Source organism: Bubalus bubalis, chromosome 10, assembly GCF_019923935.1.
Source record: "Bubalus bubalis isolate 160015118507 breed Murrah chromosome 10, NDDB_SH_1, whole genome shotgun sequence".
In the NCBI taxonomy this organism is placed as follows: Eukaryota; Metazoa; Chordata; class Mammalia; order Artiodactyla; family Bovidae; genus Bubalus; species Bubalus bubalis.
Window position 1 is genome coordinate 43757865 of NC_059166.1, and position 12802 is coordinate 43770666.

The 12802-nt window shown below is 39.8% G+C and overlaps 1 protein-coding gene across 3 annotated transcripts in view; it reads right to left on the reverse strand.

Annotated features, from left to right (window-relative positions):
• Positions 1–12802, reverse strand: part of MDN1 (midasin AAA ATPase 1) — a 140340-nt gene that overhangs the window by 61342 nt on the left and 66196 nt on the right. For all 3 annotated transcript variants that reach the window (XM_045161957.1, XM_045161956.1, XM_045161955.1), the window contains exons 37-46: positions 12180–12302; positions 10187–10384; positions 9111–9218; positions 8546–8734; positions 6036–6125; positions 5676–5939; positions 5293–5554; positions 1956–2115; positions 1129–1245; positions 89–297 (exon numbers count right to left, since the gene is read on the reverse strand). In XM_045161957.1, coding sequence (XP_045017892.1) covers positions 89–297; positions 1129–1245; positions 1956–2115; positions 5293–5554; positions 5676–5939; positions 6036–6125; positions 8546–8734; positions 9111–9218; positions 10187–10384; positions 12180–12302 — 1720 coding nt within the window. The remainder of the gene's footprint in view (positions 1–88; positions 298–1128; positions 1246–1955; positions 2116–5292; positions 5555–5675; positions 5940–6035; positions 6126–8545; positions 8735–9110; positions 9219–10186; positions 10385–12179; positions 12303–12802) is intronic.

Sequence of the window (12802 nt, forward strand, 5' to 3'; positions counted from 1 at the left end):
AAGAACTCCTACACAAGCAGTCAAGTGGAATGACATGAATTTCTAGAGGAATAAAACCCTGCAGAGGCCTGGAAGTCAAGCACCTTACCTACAACAGCACTTCGGGTCTCTGAGTGCAAAGCCAAAAGGGTGTCACACACGCTGTCCCCCACCAACCCAAGGCTGTGCAGTAGGACTTTCAGATCTAGGTCATCTGGGATGCTCCCGTCCCTGTCTCCTGAAATGTAGATTTCAAGTCCACGATTCCTCATAGCTCGGGATATTTCTCCATGAACAGGATCCATTGAGAGAAAAAGTCTAGTAGTACAAGCAATTCAAAGGGGGAAAAAGACGTCAAAATCTCAGTGCAAAAAAAAAAAAAAAAAAATCTCAGTGCAACCAACAGTGTAGCTCTGCAACACCTGGCAAGGGCAAAGCACATGTGGCTCATCATCAGGAGCTGGACACCGCTGACTCAACTCACAGATGCTGTCTTCATCTGCATTCTATCCTCTAGTTCCAAGTGCATCAATACAGCAAGTCAGTTTCTCTAAGGAACTAAGGATTGTGTATCCACTTTGAGTGCTGAGGGCTGTAAAATTCTTACTCTCAGATATTCCCCAAATAAGCCAGTGCTAATTCATCATTCTAACTCATCTACAGAGAGAACAAAAAAGAGGAGTGTATTCTCCAGAAACACTTAGCTTCATAATAGTCGGTGTCCATCAACTTCTGCATCTAGCCATCTGATAGCTCACCCTTACCCCCAGAACTCAACAGCTGATTCCTGCTGTTCCCTCCTTGCACCAAACCTGCTTCTTTGCCCGTTTCCCCTTTTTCAATGAATAGCACCCCATTTGCCTCATTACTCAAGCCAGAACCTTAGGTGCTATCATTGCTTCCTCCTCTTCTTAACCCACAAGCCCATCAGCAAGTCCAACTGATCTGACTGCCCTAGTGTAAGCCATCATTTTTTGCATGAACTACTGCAAAATGCTTTTAATGGGTCTCCCTGCTTCCACCCTTCACTACCAACCCTAGGCAGGGACCTCATCTTTCTGCTGACTGAGTGTACAAATATAATATGTAAGGAGGCCCTAATGCATGGCCACCTCTGATATCCAGGTTGAGACTTTGAAGTAGGAATACCTGAAATTGGGATGTGGTGTTACGGTGGGAGTGGATCCATCGATCATTCCTCTCTCACTAACAGTGAGGACACCTCCAGGTTCCAACAAAGCATTCAAACGATCCAGCACCGATGGGCTGCACAGAGAGAACCCGAATGGTGGACAGGCCCGAGTGCCACACTGACCACTGCCCTGGCTCAGGCCTCTCACTCCTCCTGACCCAACCCCCACCCCCGGACAGAATTAAGATCTCTTAGCTGATCAATACCCTTTTTCACTCCCTGAAGGCACACAGCCTAGAGAGTCATAAATGTAACTGGATTTTAATTGAGGACATTCTGAAAATGTTCAGAATGTAGAGCAGCCCATCATCTGACCTGTAGTGCACTCACTGTGTAGGCATAGCAGCTTCACGCTTGTCCTTTTCCTTACTTTAGAATCAAGTGATACAGTTAGAATGCACATTTACTAAATGTCTGCTCTGTTATCAGATCCTCCATTATAAAAATCTGTACTTCAGAATGACCCTAACAAAAGGAAGTTTTCTGAGGTTAAATGAAAACATGTAACTCAAAGGAAGTTTTGGTTGTAAAAAATAATCCAATTTCACAAAAATAATCCAACTTCAGTTCAGCTCAAAACTATCTGCTAGAATGTAAATCTTGCAGCTAATGACCAACTACCATTGTTCACCACAAGGGGAAGTCTACAGAATATAGCAGAGGATGTGCTTATAGTTAAGAAAACTGGATTAAAAACAGTAAAGCTTCCACCTGGGTTTCTACTTTGACAAGCGTATCCCAAACTTCAGTCAGGCCCACTCATGATTGAACAGAAGGTCCTTACTTGCAGAAGTTAACATTGTCCATCAAAAGCCAATCTCCAGACTTCAGGGCCTGAACCAACATGCTGTCAACCCATTCGAACGTGCCACGGCTGTGGCCACTGGCTGACTGCATAAGCTTCACCCCAAAGCTTCGGAACTCCTCCACGAGTTTGGCAAACTCTGAAATATCACAGTCATAGCACTTAATTTCAAACCAGGGCAATCAAAAGCAAACAAAATAAAAACGAAGAGCTTATTAAAAGAAGGCTGGAAATGTATGGCTCAGTTCTTAAAAGTTTCATAATAAGGTAAACGTTTGAACAAGAAAATTAGGTTTGGGGATAGAAAATACTTCTTAAGGGTTTTCTGAATGAATGGCTAGGTAAGAGTCAACTCAAGGGTGATAAAGAAGGTAAATAATCTTTACCTGTTTTAATTTCTCAAATGGCAGAAGGATAAAGCCTCCTACTTATTACTGCATTTATACCACATAAAAGTGCTATAAGTTTGCACAATGTAATTAATGTCATCAAACCAGGCTTCCTTTATAATGACCACATCATATATAGTAACAACTGGTATTTATTTACTCTACAGTTTATATAGCCCTTTCCTGGAAATTTTTCAATTCGTCTTCCTTATTAGAAATTGATTCCAACCCTTTCTCATATCACAAGGTAATATATTTCTGCTTCTAGCCATGAAGGATTAACAAGATTTAGACTTAACCTCACAGTGTCAACAACTAGAAACCTGGTAAACTATATGAATCACAACTACTTTCAGACACTGGAAAACAGACAGCACAGAACTGTGACACCTAAGGGAAGGAGGCCCTATAATAGACTGGCTTTCGGCCTGAACGTAATTTCTAGATTGCAAAGCAGGGAGAGGAAATTCAAACAGGTCCCGAGATCTCACTGACTTGAGGACACAAACTGAAACTCAGGGAGATGGAGGCAACCTGAATGAGAGGCAGGATACTCAAAAGGAAAAAGTTATTCAAAGGGCTTCAGAAATCCAGAAAGAGGTCCCTGTGTCTTTGGCTCAATAAGAATCTCCACATGCAAGGGAAGGCTGAAATTCCATGTGTAAAAAATTCCAAGGAAAGAACTATTACTGGGGAGCTGTGAACTGAACAACTCCCAGAGTTCACACAGGGCTGAATAACACTCCAGTTCCCACCAATCAAAGTGAAGAGACCCCATGGAACAACCGGACCTTCAAAAGAGATTACACAGGGCCATGCCTCAAAAGAGGGGCTAATTTGACTTGGCATGCATACACAGGTTAAGAGTTTATGGACTCTTAACTTCTAGGTGGCACTAGTGAAAAAAGAACATGCCTGCATATAAGAGATGCAGGTTCGATCCCTGGGTCAGGAAGATACCCTGAAGAAGGAAATGGCAACCCACTCCAGTATTCTTGCCTGGAAAATCCCATGGACAGAGGAGTCTGGTGGGCTACAGTCCAAGGGGTTGCAGAGTCAGACACGACTTAGCTAAGTTGACTCTTCTTAGCACAAAGAATCAACAGTGACTTAGCACATAAAGGAGACTCTGGCCCTGACCTTAAACAGCTTAATAGCAAGCTTGAAAAGATAAAAATGATCCAAAAGCAACTCAACAGCCTTACCCGCCATTCAAAGAAACCCTCAGAACACCAAAACACAGCACTCAGCAACTTGAATAAAAATGTCCAGAATCTAATAAACATGACTAGACATATCTTCTGGCTTTTTAAAGTTACTAAGTGCTGCATTCTGATGTTAATAAAGCTATTATAAAATATTCAATATATATAAAGATTTTAAGGTAAAATATGAAACACCTAGAATATATTTTAAAAGTCATACATGTTTATCACAGAAACATTAAAATATAAATAGTTTAAAAAAGAAGCTATTTTCAATCAAAAATAAAATAGTAGTAGACAAGTTTTACAGCCAGCCTTTTAGACTCTATTGATATCCCTAAGAAATTACTCACTATGAAAATAAATCCTAAATAAAAAGCAGTATTGAGAATGGGCTGTGAGAACTTACCCTAGATATTTAAATTTTAACTGACTTACAGAAGAAATATATACACACCAGATTTCAGGTTTTGAAGTCAGAGAGGCTTGGAACCAAAACCGAGTCTAAACACATCATAACAAGAAGACACTGGGCAGGTTAACCTCTATGAGCATTTATTTCCCCATGTACAAAATGGAGTTATCTTTCCTTGTAGTGAGGGTTAAAAGTAAATATATTTTATACAGTATCCAATACTCGATACGAATTCAATGGTGAGTTTACAATCTCTAACAGTTAAAAAATATAAAGTGATATGGGGGTGGGTCTAATCACTAAGTTGTATCCGACCCTTGCGACCTTGTAGACTATATCCTGTCAGGCTCCTCTGTCCATGAGATTTTGCAGGCAAGAATACTGGAGTGGGTTGCCATTTCCTTCTCCAGGGGTATCTTCCCAATCTAGAGACTGAACCCTGGTCTCCTACACTGCAAGCAGATTCTTACTGAATGAGCTAGCAGGGAAGCTATAGAATAGTCATATATGACTTCATTAAATATATCTAATAATTAATTTGAATGAATGAGCAAAGAATTTCAAATTCAAATGGTGAGTTTGAATCGGAACATGATAGATCAAATCAGTAATGAAATCACTGTCTTAACTAAGAAAGTAAACAATTTGACCCAGAGCCATGGATACAATGTTGACACAGCTAAAAGAGGCGGGGTCATTTCTTCATCCCTAGGGAATCCACTATTTCTAGGGAATAACTAAGGATTCCTTAGGAATAACCCATTATGAGCAGGTTTTGGAAATAAAGGATGGCAATCTAAGTGACAGGCTTCAACTTTTAATCAGTTCTCCCCTCCCAGCCAAAAAGCTGCACTACAAGATGGGAGCTGAATGCTTCCAGATCAACTAAGGAATTTCTTCCACCTTCTATACAAAATGAATAAACATATCCAAGCTATTAATTCAGACTTCTATTCTTCAGTTTAAAAATACTCAATTTTTTGGGAAATTATTAATAAGTTTAAAAAACAGGCCAACAAAAAATAAAACCAGATTTGCATGCAAGTCACTGTGGCTGATTACTCACAAAATAAGTCAAACTCAGTAATCAATTTCTTTCCTTTGCTTAGGATCATCAATTCTGAATAGTTTACATGAGCTTCACTTTACTTTCTAGGAAACTTTCTATTTCCAAACCTCGACTGTTAATCTAATCATCAAATTCATTTTTAAAAGTTGTGGGCATTGCACGTACAAATGTATTACCTGTGGGTGGACATTCTATGGGCAATGCCAAGTGACTGATACACACACCTAAAGAGACATACCTGCCTTGGAGTAGGAGTTGATTTTGTTGTTGAGTCTCTGCATAAGCAGTAACACTGCTTCCAGCTTGTTGACAATCTCCATCGTGACACCTTTACCACCTTCCCCAAGACACCTGGGCTTATACGTCAGAAGGAAATGACTCCAGGCTCGCAGCACTACTTCTGCGTCGTCGGCACTGACAAGGAGGCTGTCTCTTACCAGGGCCCTGACTGTGCCCTCCACCTTCTCAAGGAGCTGCCTCCACGGCCGGATAAGATCAACCTGCAATTTCCAGAGCACATGAACACAGCATAGCCAATGGCCACTGCTTCCGTAGCAACCCCAACACAGAAGACCGCACCGTTTAGTGCCCTGCATAAAAATACAGGGGCAGATCAGTTACCTGCTCAAATCCACCCAGAAGCTCTGTAGTGTCCATTGCACTGTTCACGGCCATGATCTTCAAAGTGTGACCAGTAAGGTGTGCCAGGAGCTGAACCAAGCTGGTCTTGCCCACTGAGGCTGGCCCCACGAGGATGACCATCCAGCTCATTTGTACACACTTCATAACTGACTCCAGTGACTGTAAAGACTGGTGCAGGAGCGACAGGGGACGGCAGGTCGGTGGAGGAACATAGCTGCCACGGGAAAGCACTGAGTAGCCCAGCTGAAAAAGACAGCCCAGCAAGATTTCACAAGTGTGCCTGGAGTGGGAGCCGAAGCCAGAGAGGACTGTGGAAGAGCATCAGCCTGTTTGCCTCACCTGAACATCATAGGGAGTGATGTGCAATAGCCTGGTTCCCATGTACGGGTTGGAATTTGAATTAAACACATCCTTGAACACAGCAATGACCTAAAGGAAGATGATGATAAAATCAAAATGCAAATCATTACATCAAATTCTGGGCCAAACCTTCTAGAATAAACACTAGTAAATATGAACAGCAATATGAAAATCACAAAATTGTGAGTTATTACCCTTTTGAATTTTCCTATTAAAAAAGATTGCATTTATTTAATTCTTCAGAAGGAAATAAATGGAAGCTCAAGAAAAGAGCAATAACCTCAAATTATGAGATTCCAGAGAGAATATTCTCTAGAGAGAATATACCATAAATTAAAACAGAGCCATGGAAACTACAGCAGATCTCAAGATAAAATATTAATTTGCTTTCAAGAAGGTAGAAGACAGAAGCATGAAGTTTATGGAGAACAATGACCGTCATTTCCTGATACCTGCCGTGTGCCAAACATTATATTAGGTGCTTTAATAGATTATTTCTCATCCAAATACCCTCTCAAAATATTTCTATTTCTATTTTATGGATATGGCAATTATATTCACACAAGTTATGTGATTTGCTCATAGATGGTAACTGAATTTAAATCTAAGCCTGTCTGACTGGAAAAGCATTATTATCCTGCTAAATATTTATGCAGAAAAGCATTATTTCTGTATTTACATTTATTTGTCCCTTCCTTAGCAGCAAGACTGTTAAAAACTTTTTGCTAATAGTATTATTTCTTGCATTTCTTTTAAAAATCTAAGAGGAGATGAGGATGTATAAAAATCACTAATTTAGCCCACAGCAGCAGCAAAGATTCCTGCCACCCAAAGTATTTACGATAAGTAGTGCACTCGAACAAAATAGCAATACTCATACTAATCAATATACACTGGAGTGAAAATAAAAACAATAAAGACAAAGACAAAATGAGTGTCAACACTAAGAGCCGAAAAGCAGCACAGAAGAAAATGCTCCCTCCTGGGTCTGGGTGATTTTTGACCTTATATTTCACTCTAAAGCATACCACCTCCTCTCTCTGATGGTATACCAGAGTTAAAAATTACAAATTACTTTTACAACCTTTCTCCTTCTATTATTTTTCTTAACTTTTCTTTTCCTCTCAGAAAACATTTGGTCAACTAAAACAACTGAATTGAAGGAGGGGTAAAAACCTTCTACACCCTACAGTAATTCATCATCTGACCAACATCAATTACTCAACACTGGCCAGTCTGGCCACTGTTAACATACTAGAGTAAGTTGATAAAGAAATTAAAATACCAACTGATGATAGGTGAATTATATAAAGTTGCATTAATTTAAAAAAAATGAACTGAATATTTTGTCCTAGTATAAAGACTGAAAGCCACTCGCATGTTACACATGAGTTGTTAATGCTGGGCTGGATTCTGGATACCACATAAACAAGGATCTGTGCTCTCAGGAGCACAACCAAAGTGTCTGAGAGCCACATGTGCCATGGACAGCCACATCTTCACATTTCTGTTTCTAACTCACATGAATTTGTAAACTACTTTGTTACTTTGCTTGTGAGCAACTGTGATACAGTAGAAGAAACAGCAAGCAAAGTGGAAAGGTCTGGGCTGGAGAGCTGCCTCTGCCACTCAAAACACAGACTCCATGACTGAGCCTTGGATCCTCATCTGTAAGAGGTCATGACAGCATCTCCTAACTGCAGCTGTTGTGAAATTTTCCATGAACTGCATTTTAAATACCACAAAGCAAAATGCATCCATTATTACAGTTTACTAAGCGAGGAATTCTGGTGTTATTTTCTACTTCAGTTTAGTTCAGTTCAGTCGCTCAGTCGTGTCCGACTCTTTGCGACCCCATGAATCGCAGCACGCCAGGCCTCCCTGTCCATCACCAACTCCCAGAGTTCACTCAGATTCACGTCCATCGAGTCAGTGATGCCATCCAGTCATCTCATCCTCTGTTGTCCCCTTCTCCTCCTGCCCCCAATCCCTCCCAGCATTAGTCTTTTCCAATGAATCAACTCTTCGCATGAGGTGGCCAAAGCACTGGAGTGAAGGGGTATTTTTTACTTTCATTTAGATACAGAATATCCTCCCTTTTATCTATTTATACTTTCTAGATTAAGTATTTTGCAATTTGACATCTATTTAAAGGTAGAAAACCCTCTTCTTCTACTTGTTATCACCTCTCTCCTCCTGCTTCTCATCTTTGTGCCTGGAACCAAGGTGATGAGGACCAAGCCTTTATTGTTGCAGGGTGATATTGTTTAAGAAGGTAAGCGATCATGGCAATGTAGATAGGTAAGCAAACTGTGTCCTCTAAAGCAAACTACACTATGACACTCTGAGACAGATTAAGTTTTTGTTTCTGCCCTTAATTTCTAAATTTCCAAGCTGCGTTACTGACTTTGGTACTGTTGATGCAAGTACAGCCTTTCTCTCCCTCAGGGAGAAATCAAAGAAATATAAAGAGCAAGCATGAAACTCACCTTTTCTTTATCTTCCTTGGTTCTCATTCTCTCACCATAGACCAAAAACACATGCTGACCAGGATCATAACACCCAGGGGACTGGTCAACGAGCATCAACTGACACCAGCGGAAAAGGTCGCGGAGGTTGAATTCCCAGGGTCCTCCTATTTGCCCCCATTTCTTCTCAACAGTCACTTCATGATCAATCTGAAAAGAAAACACCCTTACTGGGAAGCACCTCCCACCGCTTGGGACTGCGTTAAGTACTATCAACATAGTACAAGTGCACACATAATCTGAAACACATTAACAGGCTGGATTCAGCTGTCTCCTCCCGACTCAGGCTTCTCGATGCCAGGAATACCCTGTAAGCATTATAAAATGATACATGCAACAGACCTGAAGTACTGTAACTCTCAAAGGAGTAGCTTGCCTTCCACTAGGAACCACTAGGAACTTTTCGAGTTCTATATGATTTATCTCAGTTGCAGAGACTGGTAATGAGGTAGTATTCCATATTGAGAAAACAATGATTCAAATAAGCCAGAAATATAAAGAACAATTAATGCACATAGGTACTTACTTGGTTGTTGAAAGCAACCATTTTTTTAACAATATTTTTGTCAATGGCTGGAAACAGAGTACTGGCAATGAACTCCATGTCAATTACTGTAAGGGGATCCACAAAGACCTAGAAAATCCAAAAATAACATGAAAAAAAACGCCATCATTTCTCTTTACCAAACATGACTGCCATGACCTACATAGTATTTTTATTTAATACCAAAGGAACAATGCCTTAGAAATATATATATCTCATTTACAGAAATTTCTTTTCTTGCATTCTCAGGATATGGAATCATATAAAGTCTTTGAAATACAGAGCAGAAGGTTTTCTTGTTAGCTTTATTCTAATGGTTTAGAGAAAGATACCTGCAATTAATATTTTAAGAATATTTGTAATTTTAATCTATTATGTAAAATTCTCTCAAATATCTGGATGGTAAGTATACAACATTCATTTTTAAATCTGATCAACTTCTCAACAGTTTTGAAAATTTTCTATAAACTTCTTAAAAGATACTTAGTAAAGTCTTAATTACCAAGAAAGGAACATTAAAGAAAGCTAACATCTAGAGGCATTTCCAAGCCACTACTTTGAAACAAGATGTTAAAATAAGTAAGTGTATGTACACACACACACACACACACTGCTGTGGCAATAAAAACAGATACAACTATCAATGGTGATTGACTTTGGTATGGAGAAATTGGATTTTTTACTCTTCATGGTAGTTTTTTATACTTTTCTGAGATTAATGCACTATTTTCATTATAAAATAATTTTTTAATGTTCTAACAGACACTTAAAAAGATTGGCCTTAATCCCTGAGCACACTAATAGAATCCTCCAGATGGTGGTGATCTTACTTTTCTCCATCTGATAACACACCAGGTCCTCTTAAACCTAAGATAAAGGACTCACACCAGGAGAGAAAAGATGACAGCAATCAGTCACACTAACAGCCATCACACCCAGACATGAAATCGAGAAGCAGACTATTACAACTGAGCCTGTCTCATCCTCCTAGTGGGCACCCTCATAGCTATTATTACCCCTGGGACCACCTTTGGGTTTTGGGCAACAGTAAATCTTACCTGAGTGAATCTATTTAGGAAAGACCTGGGCAAGCCCTTCCTTCCGCCTCCTTGTCTAAAAGGATTTTGACAGCCAAAAATCTTGGTTTTCTCATGCTGCACTTGAAAGCTCATTCCTAACTCAGGAACATAGATTTCTCCTCGGTGGTCAAAACAAGCATTGAGTCCTTCCAAGACTGACTGAGAAGCCAAGTTAAGCTATTTGGAGAAAAAAGTGCATATTTATTTTATATGCTATTCAGCTAGAACAAAAAACATAGGAATAATACACATGAAAAGTAGTCTTATCTTCAACAGGGATAGGGACAGAGTTCAAACAACATTGGTAACACTGTGTTTGTTAAGCTGAAATGACATGTATTCAGTCTACTATTAATATTTCATCTATATGTTAAGAGAAATTTGGGGTGTATAAAATAGCAATAATTTTTAAGTAAACTGAAGAGTCAGACTAAATTCTTTAAAAGCAGTTAAATTAGTCTCAAAAATTAGGCTGTATCTGTTACCTGCTCCTATATTGGCCTGCTTTATAAATTACAGCTTACCAATACAAAGATATCTCATGCTTAAATATCTGGGAATTTTTAAAAGAAGAAGTAAGCTAGCTCTTTACATACTTAAATAAGTAAACATCCTTTCTTGATCAAGTAAATCTGAATCAAATCTCCAAACGGTTTTCAAAGTCATGATATAAACCACATAATGTGGATCTAATGATGCCAACAGTTATGTGAATAACAAGTATGAGGATTTGTGTGTGTCCCAGAAATGAAAAGAGCTGAACGGAGCTAAACTCAGCTGAGTTAGAGCTCAGGGATTTGAAGTATTGGTGGTTTTTAGATAACATAGAAAACCTCAACGTGAAATGTGAATCAATAAAATGCAAATGGGCCAAGAATCAGATTATATTAGAATTTCAAGTGCCACATTTACACAAGCACTCAAAGCACAAACTCTGCTATATACCCTCATACGAGTCAAGTTCTAAAAGCTGCTCTTACATAATGACTTCAAGTCCAGGTTGCCTGGCAGTCCCTAATGCATTTCCACAAAATATGATTCGGTCAACAGTCTCAAGCTTTGAAACTAGGCATTCTTTTTTTTTTTTTTTCTGGTTAATGATTATCCTATCACCTATCTTTCACCAAAAATTCAGCGGGGGGTGGGGGGTGGGGGTAGGAGGGAAGGGTTGGGAGATGGGCAAAATCTGTCCCTCTCTTTACTCTCTTCTCAAGATGAGTAGGAAGCAGCTCAGCAGAAAAGGAATTCCATGGCAGTCCTGTCACTGCAGACTCAACGGGGTACGAATCCAGGGAACCTGTTGGGGCCTGTGTCAGAAGTGATCTGTGATACTTTCGTCACTTATTATCATTTAACCTGTACCACTACTTGCTCGCCCTTTCCTGAACACACCAAAGTACTCAGTTCTCTGGGCCACCATCATAAATGTTAGTGCATCACATCTCCATTATCTTTCTAGCTGTCTGTCAGTTATGGAGACCCAGCACTTATGTGTCTCACGATGTGCTCTAGTCTTCTAGTCACTAATCTACCCCCGACCTGCACGTATAACACTGACTGCTTTCTCACCAGAGTTCTGTGCGGGTCTTCCTACTATAACCTTCCCCAGCCTTTCGGCTGAAATGAAGTGGTCTGGCACTATTTGTAAACTATATTTATCTCTGAAAATAAATAGAAACACAGCAAGCCTATCACAGACTAGAGAATAAAACTAGTGAAGAGGCAATGTTTTTCTGGAGGCTAGTTCACAAAAGTAGGAGAATCTGTAGGTGATATGCAGAGGGGCTTCTGTATGTGCTTTTCTGACTTTCCTTACTCGTAAAAGAAACCACAGAGGATTCTTTTCATTGGAGAATTTGTGTTTACTAGCTAACAACGTGATCTGGTGCAAAATGCCCTCAAGTTATGCAAACTCTGCCCTGCTCCTCACATGTCTGATCCTATCTGGTGGCCTGATGGGCTGTCCTCTCACCTCATCCAACACAACCCAATGGCCTGCCTTCAGGGCTGCCAGCAAGGGGCCATCACGCCAGGCAAACTCTCCTCCCTTGCCACCCTCAACTGGTAGATCAGCTCCAAACAGGTCTGTGATGTCCTATGAGAAGAAAAAGAAGTGAGGGAAAGCCAATATTATATAAAAAATTAACTAGATCCCAAGACCCCAAATCTAAAATGATACTTAGGCCTCATACCACTTCTTATTCTTATACCCAATAGAGAACTAATCAATTTCACAATCAGGAGCCCAGGAGCACCTTCTCATCTCAGCACTCTAAGAATCTATCAACTAGAGTCCTAGATAACAGTTTTCAACTTTGGCTGTGCTTGAAAACAAACTGGTGAGCTTAAAAAACACCAAAACAATGCATGGACCTGCTCCCAGACCCCATCCCAGAAGATTCTAATTTGTCATCTCTGTCCCCTAGTTTCGTTTAAAGGTCAATTTATCTGTAATTAATTTCTTTAGAAAGGACAAAAACAAACAGGTTATATTATAATAAATACCAAAGTGGATGATTCTATCTCAAAATAGAGTAAAGCATCTAGAGAGACTAATACTATAAAAGTCATCTATTAATGAACACGGAGGGAGAA